At 30.7% G+C, this 14,777-nt stretch overlaps 1 protein-coding gene across 1 annotated transcript in view; it reads right to left on the reverse strand.

Annotated features, from left to right (window-relative positions):
* Nucleotides 1-772: 772 nt before the first annotated feature.
* Nucleotides 773-14,777, reverse strand: part of LOC106473839 (death-associated protein kinase 1-like) — a gene marked incomplete at its 5' end in the record, with an annotated part of 36,403 nt that continues 22,398 nt past the window's right edge. The window contains 4 exons of the mRNA XM_022402225.1: nucleotides 773-6,290; nucleotides 9,681-9,850; nucleotides 11,865-12,071; nucleotides 13,453-13,635. Of these exons, the coding sequence (XP_022257933.1) occupies nucleotides 5,606-6,290; nucleotides 9,681-9,850; nucleotides 11,865-12,071; nucleotides 13,453-13,635 (1,245 nt within the window). The remainder of the gene's footprint in view (nucleotides 6,291-9,680; nucleotides 9,851-11,864; nucleotides 12,072-13,452; nucleotides 13,636-14,777) is intronic.

Raw genomic sequence — 14,777 nt, forward strand, 5'->3', positions numbered from 1 at the left:
GAAAACCCACTTTCACTATTCGGGACCAAATAACTGCCCGACTAGTGCCCAAATGAGGTTTCGGTGACGTGAACCTGAAATGAAACTAAATAATGTATTGATTACAAAATCAGTAAGTTGTGATTGTTTCTGTTTATCATGGAGATGTGGTAGTGGTGTTGTGTATCATATTGTATGGGGATAGGTATTTGCACCATGGTTTGGGGGTGGCGGCAATTTATCTCTGGATGCCTTCTCTGCCAGGCTTATATACTAACAAAGGAGGTTCCCGAATGCACTCGGGTCTCCCCGATCATTCGAGAAATTTCACGTACGCTACCAGCGCCGTCACGTGACTTCTGCTGTCGTAACACAGTGAGACATTTAGGAGATATAAGAGCTCTTGTGTTTCTAAACTAGTCTTACACGTACAAAAAAATTTGCTAATGTCAATAATCAATGGATGGTGGCTAATGAAAGCCTATCGTAAATACGCATTCCCGCAAAAGTTTAATAATCAAAAGCATTTTTGTCTTTCATACTCCATTATTCTGAAATATGTATTAGAAAGTGTTATGTTACAAGAAAAATGATTGTAATAAAGGTAAAAAGACCAGGACCAGATGGTTCTTTATTGTATGTTTGAAGTAACTTTATTTTAGTTTTCCATCTTATTTTATAGATAGAAAGTAGGGAAACATTCAAACAATTTAATATAATTTGTATATTAACTGTAACAGTAATACAGTTCACGTGACTGTGGAACTATAATCAATAACTCTGTACTCGGTGGTTAAATGAAGCCAAAAAGTTTTTATTTCACAATCTTGTAGAGAATAATATTACAAAACTTTTAAGTAAATTTACTTCAAAACCCAATGTTACAAAACATGACTATACACATAAAGAGCAAATCTTACAACTGGAACTGAAAAGCACCATAATAGCCTTTATAACTTAGCCTACTTTTCAGCTTCTTAACGGCACACATGTATCAGTTATCATTAACTTGTCTGCATTCGGTCAATTACGAACAAAAATACGTGTGTGGCTTTATTACAAAATATTACAAGCTTTTCTATAGTTCCACAGACTCACACCACAAATAAATATTTTTGATGAAAGAGATGCCAGTATTTCATGGAGAAGAAAATATTAAAAATTAAATACATGCATTACTTAGAATACTGCCCTCAATTATGAACTCTGTCTTATTTGTGTTAGCAACATAGAAGAACAATGTTTCAAGTGACCAATCAGTGATGAATTAAGCATATGTTAAGAAAAAGAATGTTCTATCAGTTCTAGAAAGCCAAGATCCAGGTTTACCAGTTTCTAACTACCTAGTCATTAGTACATTCAACTTCAGGTTAATGATATGTTTTAATATTCTTATAAAGAATATCTCCTAATCTGTCAGTTTTTAAGTGACTCGTTCACAAATTCTGGCTGAAAAGAGAGTTAGGCTATAACCACACTGCTCTAAAACAAACATTTAAATGATCCAATCTTAATTATGAAGTTGTTAGTAGAGTCCAATTGCTGGATGCTGTAGTGGGAATGTTTAAGCTACAGTACTGACAAAAACATGCCTCTTGGTATACACACACTGAAACCTAATCCAAGTTATTTGTCATTACTCTAAAAGTTTCCAGCTTTCTTGCAAAATTGAGCAGTGCATAACTAATCACCGCAAACTGGTGCTTTTGTACTCAAATACAAACGAATTCATATATGTATTACGTGTCTTTTTGGCAATATCACTCAGAAACACTATTTGAAATAAGTCAGCAACAACTTCAGTCTTTTTCATATGAATAATATTGAAATTTTAGTTTAAATAATTATCCTAATTAATACTAATTACCTTATACATGTTTGTTTTACTTAATATCACACAAATCAAGTAATGTAATTTGAATTATCAGTCACTTTAAAACACAGACCTTTTCCCACATTAAGACAAATACAATTTCTAAATACTTCATACACAGAACACAATATACAGTTAATATATACATATACACAATTAATCTCATTTACTGAGTTTATCTTAGCTCCTCTTGGCACAAAAGCATGGTCCCAGTTCAATATTAATCAATTCGTACATTGAAAAACTTCCATCAAGGTCACTTAAATAAACAGGCACAATGAAAAAGTCTTAAATGTACTAGTATTTTATTAAATAGCAAATGTCAAAACATAAGTTCTGAAACTAAACTACTGCCCTATAACTTTAGTAATTACAAATACTAAATCTTTAAAACATTTTGTGTTATAATAAATAAAATTCAGTATGTATATTTCACATTCACACACTAACAATACAAATTGGGCACATCCCTTTGGTTGTCACAATGATGGAAAGTTTTTTTTGTTTGTTTAAAAAGATGACAACATAGCATGTGGATAATTTTACATATTTACTTGATTACCACTGAATAATTTGTTACTGGTAAATCCAAGTGACAGTGGGTTTGATAATCACTTGCATGTTATATTTTAATTACTTTAGTTAGTTCACACATTGTTCTGCTTTACAACATAGTAAACTTCTATATGAACATATAAAATTCTTAGATTACTTATGGAGAGGAAAATTATGCCAAATGAATGAAATCAGATTGGAGGCCTGATTACCAAAACAAAAAATTAACTTCAGAGAACAGATATCATAATTTTCCTGTCAGATAATATACAAATGCATCAGGAATACAGAGCATTGTATGGTGAACAAATTGATAAAGTAGATAAAAATAAATCAGCCTGATCCTAAGGTGGCTTTTGATATTCATAGAGAGGAAATGATTTAATACCTAAAACTGGCAAATATTTGTTTACCCAAAGTGTATGTGACAATACAGTATGAAGTTAATTTCATTTTTCAGTATTTATCTTTCCAATGATACTGCAGATCTGCTGAACAGTGTTGTGTGTTTGGTCAAGTTATTCATTTTATATAGCATAAGATATTACTGAATTTTTTTTATGCAAAATACAAGTATTAAATTTAGTTTTAGTGTTAATAAAATACTTAATTGAGAAACTAATCTGCACCTGTTTAGCTATACACTGTTTTATGAATTAAAAAAGTTGTGAATAGTTTCTCCAAATGTTAAACTTCTAATTAAATAAATACTGAACAAAATAAAAAAATTTGTTAAACTGTAATTACACATTAGATAATAATACAAAGCTGGACATACAGTGCTTCGAAATTCCCGATGACTTTGTAAGTTATCAGCCATATAAATATGGTGATACCTATTCTCTGAAGTTCACTTTTCGTTTAGGTAATCAGATATATATATATATATATATATTAAGGATATTTTGACTTTAGTCCACTAATACAATTGCAGTACTATATATGTACAGGGTGAGCATCATAACAGGCTAAATCACCACAGATTTTTAAACAAGCATCTATTCCAGTTACCTAGCTCTGTTTCTTTACACCATGAAGCAAACATAAAAAGAAAAAATTCAAATGTTGATAAGAAAATTGTATGTGTATGCAAATGTACAAAATTTACTTAAAATATCAGACTGTTACATTTACAGGCACTAAGGCTTTAAGGCAGTTATTATACATAAAATGTTTATGGCATCTTTTACTAGGTTTTTACGTCTATTCAACGGGAAACTTCTCTGATGTTACAACCAGAACACAATTAAAGTTTAAAATGACTTGTGTACCAATACCATTCATACCATGCTATTGAAGACACCCAAAGAGGACTGCCAGTAAATTGTTATTATACCAGTGAGATGTTTCAAAGCTAATCATAACTTTTTCTTTGATATAACCAAATTATCATAAACTTGTCATGAATCATACATATTACCCAGTGAGTAATGGCAAGAAATAATTGAAATTGGAGTAACCAAAGTTAAGTTTTTAAGTTTTCTCCAAAAAATATTCATTTGGAGCTTGATATTAATAAATCACTTTGCTTTTCCACACCTCTTTCACAGCAGTATACATACTTATTACTAAGTTCCACATGAATTTCAACTACATATTAATCCAGTTAGAGGTACTTAAATGTTTTATAAAGAATCAAATCAATATTTTTTTCACATTGCACAGTTTACCTTATACTAACCTTTGTTTTTAGATCAATCACACTAATGATCTTCCAAAGAATCCTCAATGGGAGAAAAATGCTAGTTCAAAGTTCATACATCAATGTTTTTCTTTTCTATATCAACTATGAATAACAGTGGGTTTTATTCACTCAAAAATATGGCAGAAAAGTAAGAAACCTGAAGCTAATTAGCTTAGACTTATCAGAACTTTTGTGGTGGCTAACAAGTGAATCAACCTCACATCATTAAAAACTATTCTCAGATGATACAAGCCATAAGAAAAATTGGGCATATTATACTAAATTTATATTTTTCAAAGAAATAAACTTTTATGACAGTGGTTCAAGTGAATAGCTAATTTTCTGTGTTCCTTAAGTAAGTTATACTCTATCATTTATTTATCTTATATCCATTAACAGTGTTGGTTATATTATTTAGTATATCGAATGAAACTACTTTTTAATTTTATCTTCATTATTATTATGCTTTAAATAGGCATTAAAGACTGAACTAAATCCAATAAGCTGGCTGAACTAGGTAAGATAATATTGAGATTACAACCAAAAATATCATTAACTCTGAGGTTACCTAACTGATGAAACGATTCATTATAATCTTAGAAACATACAAAAAGTGTATCTAATTAGCTATAATCATTGCTACAATTTTTAGTTTTGCTCTGATCACAAATTAATATTAACGCATCCATATAAAATTTACTTTATTATATTTACACAAAAATATTTTGTATAATTCTGGATCTGTCAGTGTACAAGTTAAAAAGTGTAAGGGATTCTTACACCATCAGTCCTACATTTCATTAAGCATATAATGTGCAAAACATTTAATTACACATTTAAACTTGCAATAACAACCCAATATGGATATTTTAAGATTAGTTCTGTGGCTTTTATATACCTTAATGGCTTTATTCTATGAGACTATAAACATGTTAGGGAACTTTTGGTTAGTTCAGAGCGAGTTCAAAATTTAAATACCTATATTTCTTGATGTAGCAGTATATTTTAAATTTTTTTAATGGCACCATTCTAAAGTTCAGCTAGCTATAATTTCTGATAGAACAGCATGTTTGAGAATGTTCAACAAGACAGTCCTACAACTACTAATTGTGTTTATTTATGTATAATCTCTGATGTAAAAACATGTAGACTTCATTTTATGATACTAGTTTTAACTAAAAATTAATTAGATACATTTATCTTTTACTGATATATGAAATAAATGGTTTTTAAACTTAATCAAATGAAGAAATTACTTCAGAAAATTTTTAATTTCACAAACAACACATCTTTTCTATAAAAAATTCTGAAACAAGAGGCATGTAAACCTGCTTTAAAACAGCTTTAATTACTATAACAGGTTTTCACCTGAGGTATGTATGCTTAATTGTAATTGAAACAATCGTGATAAACTGGAACCTGAGCTATACATTAAACTAACATTAACACAGTTTGTTTCAATCATAAGAGGTTGAAATCTGAGGTACATCAGCCTATTTTTATGTATTTTAAGATTATCGTGACAGATTAGAGCTGGATGTGTGTGAGCCTGCTCCTACAATTACAACATCTTCTGCAACAATCTCCACTTCAGATGGACGTACTTTGAAAAGAGGTCCGCATTTTAATATTATTTGAATAGCATCTTCACGACCTAACTCTTCCAGTTTACTGAGAAGACTCTTTATAGTGCTGTTGGGATTTTTTGACCACTGTTCCAGTGTTCGAGCTGTGGGACTGTTCCTTGAATTTTCTCCAGGGTCAATATGTGGAAGTTCATCTGTCATCCCAAGCCGAACTCCCAACATGCACCAATCACGACCCATGGATTCTGGAGGATCCAGTATAGCACAAAGATTTTGGCGAGTCAGCACTGACAGGTGAGACACATGAATATCAGGTGCAAGAGTTAATCCAGGTGAGACACCTGAATCTGGATTTAGATACCTCTGAAGCTCAGTGGCACCACTACAAAATAAGTCTAGAACTTTTTCTTGTACATTCTCTCTTTCAATCACAGCATCTGGCCCATTCTTAATCAACTGTTTCATTACCAGGTCTGGTGGAAAACTGACTGGATTATCCACATGAGACTGCAACTGAGAAGCACTAAGAAAATGTCTTTCCACCACAAGACCAGGACAAATGTCACCAAGAACTTGATCTACCACACTCAGCAAGTCCTCCAAAAAGTAGAAACTATCACAAACAATGAGTAAACAGTTAAAAACCAAACTTTGATCTTTGTAAATAAATGAATGAAAGTTTTGATATTAAACATAAATTAACATTATCACCTTACTGATTTAGCAAAATTGTTTTTAGTATTATAAAAAGTAACCCAAATTTAGTTGATTAATGATGAATGAAAATATTCATACAAGTAAGAATGATTTCATCAGGAATAAAATTATACAAGTACATCACAAAGTACTCCAATCTGAAAAAATAAATAGAATAAATAAGATTTTAACTGAATTACTTTATTTGGGAGTTTGAAGTTTCTGTTAAAAATTTGTATTTCAAACACTGTCAAACCTTTTTTCCTGTGTGTTTACTATTTAACATCAGATTTAAATTGGTTATCTATCTATACAAAAGAGGAAGTTTTGTTTATTTCTTTATTTTGTTCGCTATAGGAAACCAAACGGTTGAACTTACAAATTTTAAAATAACTTCATAATAACCAGTTTTTTTACAAGAAATTTAATGGTGCTATTTATTCTGCATTTGGCATAGTATTTAATGATGAAATTGACAATTAATAATTATTGCAACATTTTTTTGTAATAAACATACACACATAAGCACGTTTTGCACATAGAAAGTGTTATGGCGGGAGACACTCAGATCACCTTGCTGTCAATTCAGTATTTTCGAAAACAGTTTTCTTTAAATAGTGCTAAGTGGTTTCATAGGTGATTTAGTAACTTTGTGAATTGCAAATTATTGTTTAGTGATACAGGTGATTATGCCACCCAAGAAATGCTCTTTCTATGGAAAGTCTTCTGCCTCTAAAAGAATGCAAGCACAAAGAGCAGCTGAAACAGAAGAAGAATGCAATCAAAGACTTCAAGCACAAGTTGCTCAAATACAGGAAGAGCCTTTGGAACAACATAAAGTTAGACTTCGAGCTCAAGCTGAAAGGCAGGCTACTCAAAGACAGCAAGAAACTGTTGAACAGCACAAAGCCAGAGTTCAGTCAGAATCATCAAGGGAAGCTGGACATAGACAACAAGAAACTTCTGATCAATGTCAAACCAGACTTCAAGCACAAATAACTTACAGAGAGCAAGAAATAGAGGAGCAACATGATGTACGACTTCAGGCTCAAAGAACAAGACAAGCTCAAACATGATCTAATTTCAAATAAAGCTTTGTTTGATTAAATGCTTTTTTATTTCTCGCATCACAGTTTTTGTCTACTTACTGAATAATTTGCTGAAAAAAATACTGATCTATACATTTCAAATCTAAATTTTCACCGTGCAATGCCAGGTAACTCAGTTAGTTTATAATAAATTGACTTGTCAATACTTTGATATTTACAGAGCTCAAAATTAGCAATTTTAGATAGTTGGATTGACTAGTGAAAATGTTAGTAGAGTAGATTTTCTGGTGTTTACGAAATAAACCACATGCAGTGCAGCCTGAAGATCATCACCATTTCTTCAAGGTATTGGAGTTTTGTAAAATAAATAAGTCACTTAAGCAACTATTAAAATCCCTGCATTAGCTGTTTATCTCGCCTTCTATCAGATTTAGTTGACATTTTCAGCCTATTGACTTAGTAATGCTGATCTTTGCTAAAAATATTTTTTTAAACTTAATAGATGTTATTCAAACTTGTTACTTGTTTTGATATATTCAACACAATTTGTATGAATATTATCATCAGGTAAGAAACACATTGTTAAGCACTGTAACAGTAAAGGGATGTAAGTATCATTTTGAATAATAAACAATTTATAGAAATAATAAAATAATGTATTAACTGAAAAAAAATAATCTTTTGAATAGTTTAGTCATAATTCAAGCCATTTAACTCAGCATTTTTTAAAAATTATTCCAAGTTCAGAGTTAACTTTGATTATCATGTAGCGATATATAGATGTGATTGGACCTTTGATAGGCTAAAAGAAATCCCACTGGGCTAATATATTTATGACTCTACCAATCTTTTTGACTCCCACAAAACAGATGTTAAATTTAAGACTAGTATTAATAAATAATGTATTAAAAATTTGAGACCAAAATATATATTTACTGTAAAATGTACGTTGGTAACTTCTATATATATTTCAATAAAACAAATACTATGTAAATATTGTACACTTTTCATATGGCTATTCTACTTTAAGAAGAATACTACATTTTGCACAAGACACAGATGTCTGAAGTTTGTGAAAGATTAAAGCAGTTTTCTTTAGGTATGTACAGTCAGCTGATTAGATAAGTTTGAAAAATTTGAATAGTTTATACAGTTATAGTTCAAAGCTATAAAAAAAATTGATGTGCAACATTCACTCACAACGTATGTTAGACATACTGACCAATATAAAATAGCTCCACACCAGGCATCTGTCATCTACTCATAGGTTTTTGGCATGCATCAAAACAATATAATAGCAAACTGACCAAATACCAAAACTTTGCCAAAATAACAAGGCATATCTCAGTCAACACTGCAAATTATTTTGCATGAAGTAGTTTCCTTACTGAATGAAAGAATGAAAAAACAAAACAAATATGGCATATTTCATGCATGTAGATCAGAGAACGTTGAAGAATTACAAATGTTAACATCCCTTATGAAAGAACACTATAAGGTTGTGTCTGAATCAAATTAAATGTTACATCCAACAACTAGTTGTGGGAAATATTAAATGACGTACTTACCTGTCTATCTTATGACTATTTCGACCACAAACTTTGATTTCTATTGCTTCATGGTCAGTAAGAGTGATTATTCCTTCTAAACATCCATGTGGGAAATATTAAATGACATACTTACCTGTCTATCTTATGACTATTTCGACCACGAACTTTGATTTCTATTGCTTCGTGGTCAGTAAGAGTGATTATTCCTTCTAAACATCCATGTGGGAAATATTAAATGACATACTTACCTGTCTATCTTATGACTATTTGGACCACGAACTTTGATTTCTATTGCTTCATGGTCAGTAAGAGTGATTATTCCTTCTAAACATCTTTGTGGGAAATATTAAATGACGTACTTACCTGTCTATCTTATGACTATTTGGACCACGAACTTTGATTTCTATTGCTTCATGGTCAGTAAGAGTGATTATTCCTTCTAAACATCTTTGTGGGAAATATTAAATGACGTACTTACCTGTCTATCTTATGACTATTTCGACCACAAACTTTGATTTCTATTGCTTCATGGTCAGTAAGAGTGATTATTCCTTCTAAACATCCATGTGGGAAATATTAAATGACGTACTTACCTGTCTATCTTATGACTATTTGGACCACAAACTGTGATTTCTATTGCTTCATGGTCAGTAAGAGTGATTATTCCTTCTAAACATCCATGTGGGACATATTAAATGATGTACTTACCTGTCTATCTTATGACTATTTGGACCACGAACTTTGATTTCTATTGCTTCGTGGTCAGTAAGAGTGATTATTCCTTCTAAACATCCACTACAGAACTTGCTCCCCAAATGCCACTGATAAAGATCATTTTCAGGATCTGGATGTTGATGAATTGACCGTCTTAGTTGAACCTATAAAAATAGCAGATTAGCATAGATTTGGATCGCTCTTGAAAATGGTAACATGTCCCAAAATGTGTGTGAAACTACCAATCAATGGAAATTTCTCATCCATAACTAATATTTCCAAAGTAAAAGTTATTGTATGTAAATTGAAAATGAAGAACCTATTACAAAATTAAAAATTATAATTTTTACAATGCAAACAATATATTAAACATTACATCAAAAGTAGGTGATTTTATACCTTGGTATACAATTTTTTAAAGCAAGTTCATGATAAAAATTAGATAAACAAAAGCTTTTTCTTTGTTTTGTTTGCATCAAAGATGTTATTTGTATAAGGATGTGCATTTTTATCTGAAACATGTTAATATGTAAAGCTTTTATACAGGGTCAAAAAGAAAGTTTAATAACAATGAATACTACACACATATACTTACTTCATAACACACTTGGAATATATTCTATTTTTCTTTTATAAACATCAATATTTTCATCACAAAATAAACAAGAACATTTAACATTAAATACTAAAAACATGCTTTAAAATAATTAAGAGTTAGTGTGTATAGAAAGTAATAATTTAGCTATTACTAAAATTTGATACTAACCTTCTGAATTTCTCTAGAATCACAAAGTGTAATTTTTTTATGAGAACTTTGTAGTTACAAAAAAATATGATACTAATTCTTCTAAGCCTTATATTATATTGTTAAAACCTTTAGTTTAAACAAAAATGGTTGAGTACATTATACTAAAAGGATTTTGAGTCTCACCATGTTCTTACAGTCTCTATCTGATGATTACATATCTTGTCTAGACAACAGCATAGCTTCCATTGCATATGGCTCTATCTTAACGCTGTCATGTCCAAAATACAATTTCTCCCCGTTTGTATTCCATAATCCATTTTGTCGATGAGAATGATGGTTTCCCAAAACCCATTTCAACAGTCTAGTATGTTTTTGTATGGAATATAATGAATATCCATTTCAATCTCCAGCTGCTTGTAGTATGTAACGGTTGAACAGAAAGTAAGACTGAAAAAGCTTTATGAGGGTGAACTTCTACCCTGTTTACATTATTTCCATATAGAGATCCTTCTTGATTACACTGCACATTATTGCCTGGGATACTAACCTGATACATAATGCCACATTTTGCTCACCATGCCTGGGGCACGATTGTATGGTCCTGATGCTTCAGTTGGTCCATATTCCTTTGCTTTCCAATCCAATTAAGTACAAAGAATATCTCCATCTTGGAATTCCTAAATCCTTGATCTGAACGTATGAATATATTACAGTGGAAATAGCTGTTACAAATCCTTTCCAAAAATAAATATTTGGTGGTGTCAGACTACTTATCAAATGTCAGGCAATGTCAAAATGTAGTTCTGATACATTATATTCCACTACAACTTTATATCAGATGTGATTAACATGCAACTAGTTGATTTATGTATTCAAAATCATTTTAATATAATATACCCAACCATGTATACTACATTATTCATAATGCAACTTGTGTGTATCATTTTATTTAATGTTATCTATTTGATCTACTGTATTTTTTCAGGGTGTAATTTTTATAGTTGTACTGAGGCACATTAAAGGTCAAAAATACAAAAAATTACCCAACTGCAATAGAGTTAAATCAGTTAAAATTGAGTTAAACAGTCACAATTCAGAATATTCAAATTCATTTTCAGTAACTGTATAAAAGACACCACACATTGAAATGCACACGTAATAAAAAAGCTATAACTACAACATCTTAGCAGTAGAATTTCTATCTTAGTTAAAAAAGCTTAATGTTCTTCCTGTATCTGCTGAACAATTCATTATTTTGCACCTAAATGATATTTTTGTTTTAAAAGATATATTTGTTTCATAAATAATTTAAGATCATTATAATACATTACATGCTTCTACTATGTTTTGTTTGTGAACTACTGAGATACTTTATATGTAGTCTTGTGCTGTGTATATATTATTTTACTCTTTAGGCTAGAAATTTCTACCTGGACACGTGGGAAAAGTCTGGGTATCACGTGGCACATTCCAGCTTGTGGCCTGATTTGCACACCTCCATAAACTCCATTATGATACCTTAAATCATTTTCATCCCACAGTCCTTCAAGAGTCTCAACAAGGTTAAAAACTGGAAACTCGTATTCGATATCACCATCACTCTCACATTGCGTACACAGATGGAGGGCTTCCAAAACCTGTACATAATATTAAAATAATCAAAGCCTTAACAGGATAAAAAAATAGAAATAAATGATAAGCACTAAAAATCAACTCTGCTGAAATATACAAGTATCATATGAAAAATATTTTATAATTAAGTATGGTATTATTATTATTATAATTAAGTATGGTATTATAGTAATTTAACCTGAAATTTTGTATACCTGTAATATTAGATTATACCTTTGACAGAACTCTATGAAAATTCTTTTGTTTTGAAAAATTATGTTTTCATAATGAGATGCACTACTCTTCAACCAAAATAGCCACTCGAATAGAATTATTAGACTGAATATCACTTTTTTTTACAAGTAAAAAAAACAAAAACTTTTCAAAAAGGAAATAAATGTAGGGATGGCATTTACATAATAGCACAGGCAAGAATTAACATACAGCATATATATATATAGCTATTCAATCACAATGGAGTTTAATTTATCCTATTTTTGTCTGTTAACATTCTACTACACTGTGGACCTGTGCTATTATGTAAGGGTAATGCAAATGCCATCCATACTATCATGTTTGGATTCTTTTTTAAAGGATTGATATTTGTCATTCCTACATTTACTACTTTTTTGAAAAGCTTTTCTTTACTTGTTTCTTTATAATGCAGTGTTTGAATAGATACGGGAAGATTGTATTTATAACCAAATTATAAATACAGTGAGGTTTGAACTGTGATATTTATTGTTTATCTATTACTGGCTGGTAATTCCTATTTCACTCTGTACTTAGCTTTTAAAAGCACCCAAATTTCTGTAAGAAATTTAACTTCAAGGGGTAAGGATAACATCATTTACACTAAAATTATGATTTTTTTTATTCATCACTAGTTGATAATATTTATAGAAGCAGATACACCATTTGAAACTACATCATCTCAGTGAAATTGGTTGACACCGTTGTTTTGGTTTTTGAGTTATCATGTAATCAAACAGAAGCAGAAAGAAGAAGAACAAGAAATTCAAACTTTTTCCTATGATATTTACAGACATTCCCAGAACTTGTGACTCAGTCATTACATAGATATTGTCATAAAAGGTAACATTCTATATTAATGTAAAGTTCTGATGACCTATTGAAGAGATATTTGAAATACCATTTTGATGAGTAATATGGGTCATCCCTACATAGGCAGTGCTACTACATAGCTTAAAGTGTGGAGAATGTTCAGTAGCATCATGGCTGAACTGGGAACTTTCGATTTCTAGCCCATCATGCTAACCATTAGGCCATGCCCAACCAAATATTTTATTTACTTATTCTTTATTCATCAGTATATTACTCATTTCCACAAACAAGTAATCCCTTGTTTATTTCATCTTTTTTAGAGTTATGATTTAGGCATCTTACCTGAAGTAAGTCCAATGCATCAGTTTCAGGAAACAGAAGCTGAATGTCATCTACAGTATAACAACCCGTCACACGAGCTTGCTGAAGATGATCATGTGACAAGAGCTGACCTACAACATCTACACACAACCACCTTGGGTTCAGTACAACAACATCCTGACTTTCTGACTTAAGGTACAGCACCTATAATATAAGAATATAGTCAGGGCATTAAACATTTTCTTTCTCTTGCAGCAAGCTTCTTACCTTCCTTTGAGCATGATAGTTACCTTCTTCAGTCGAAATATACTGTTCCAAATCAATATGGCAAATTAAAAGATTAAATTATTTAAGTTTGTGAATTTTGAATGTTTTGGAGTTGTATTTAAGAAGTTCACATTATCACCTTAACACACAGTGAGTATGGTTTGTGCCTTTAGGAACTACATTCTTACTGATTCAATTTCCCTGACAGATATAATCAATTTTTGTGATGAACTGACTATAGTCAACATCTACTGGTACAAAAAAGTATTAATCTTCAATAAAAGATTATTAAACATAAGTTTTGTTAAACCTATCACACCAGTTAACTGTCACATCTATGGGGATGAAACAATGGATTTTTGATGAATTTCATGAGTACTCTATAATTTCTCAATGTACATCTAAAACATAAATTTTATAAAAAGTTCTTAGAGGCACTGTTAAATATTGTTTATTCTCATATCTTCAAAGTTTCTATTATTTTTAATTGAAGCTTTCTTTCTGGTACAGAAGAAATCATACATTTTTTCTCACCTATGATTGAACAATTTTAATTCATTTTTTTGGGAATCAAGCTATATTTGAATGTAGTATTCCATTCATGTGAAAAACTAAAACAAATTAAGTTGCATGGATAAAAATAGTTTCAATTAAATCTAATTTGAATTTCAAATTATAACAATGCAAGAAGTTCTTTAACTCCAGAAAATAGAAAACTCCCAATTGCATCAAGAGCAATGTACCAGAGAAAATTAAGATGCACATACAGGATACTTTTCCTAGCTTATGTGTCTGAATAGAGCTCATTAGTGCTAATACAAAGTCTAAATATCAATAGGGTCAGACATGCTAGAGAGACATAAAATAAAGTAAATTATGGCCACATTTGACTCAATAACTCTCTCAACACAGGCTTGGTCTGTTTGACCGACCATATGACCTCTTTGTACTTGTTTAAAGTCTTTATAGATTTAATACTTCTAACTTTCAATATAGTGTGTATATCTTCACAAAATTTGGCAGTCTTTCTGTTAACATTATAAGTCTTTCACATTCAAATAATCATATTTTTTAGTGAA

The sequence above is a fragment of the Limulus polyphemus genome, unplaced genomic scaffold (genome assembly GCF_000517525.1).
Source record: "Limulus polyphemus unplaced genomic scaffold, Limulus_polyphemus-2.1.2 Scaffold6544, whole genome shotgun sequence".
Taxonomy (NCBI): domain Eukaryota; kingdom Metazoa; phylum Arthropoda; class Merostomata; order Xiphosura; family Limulidae; genus Limulus; species Limulus polyphemus.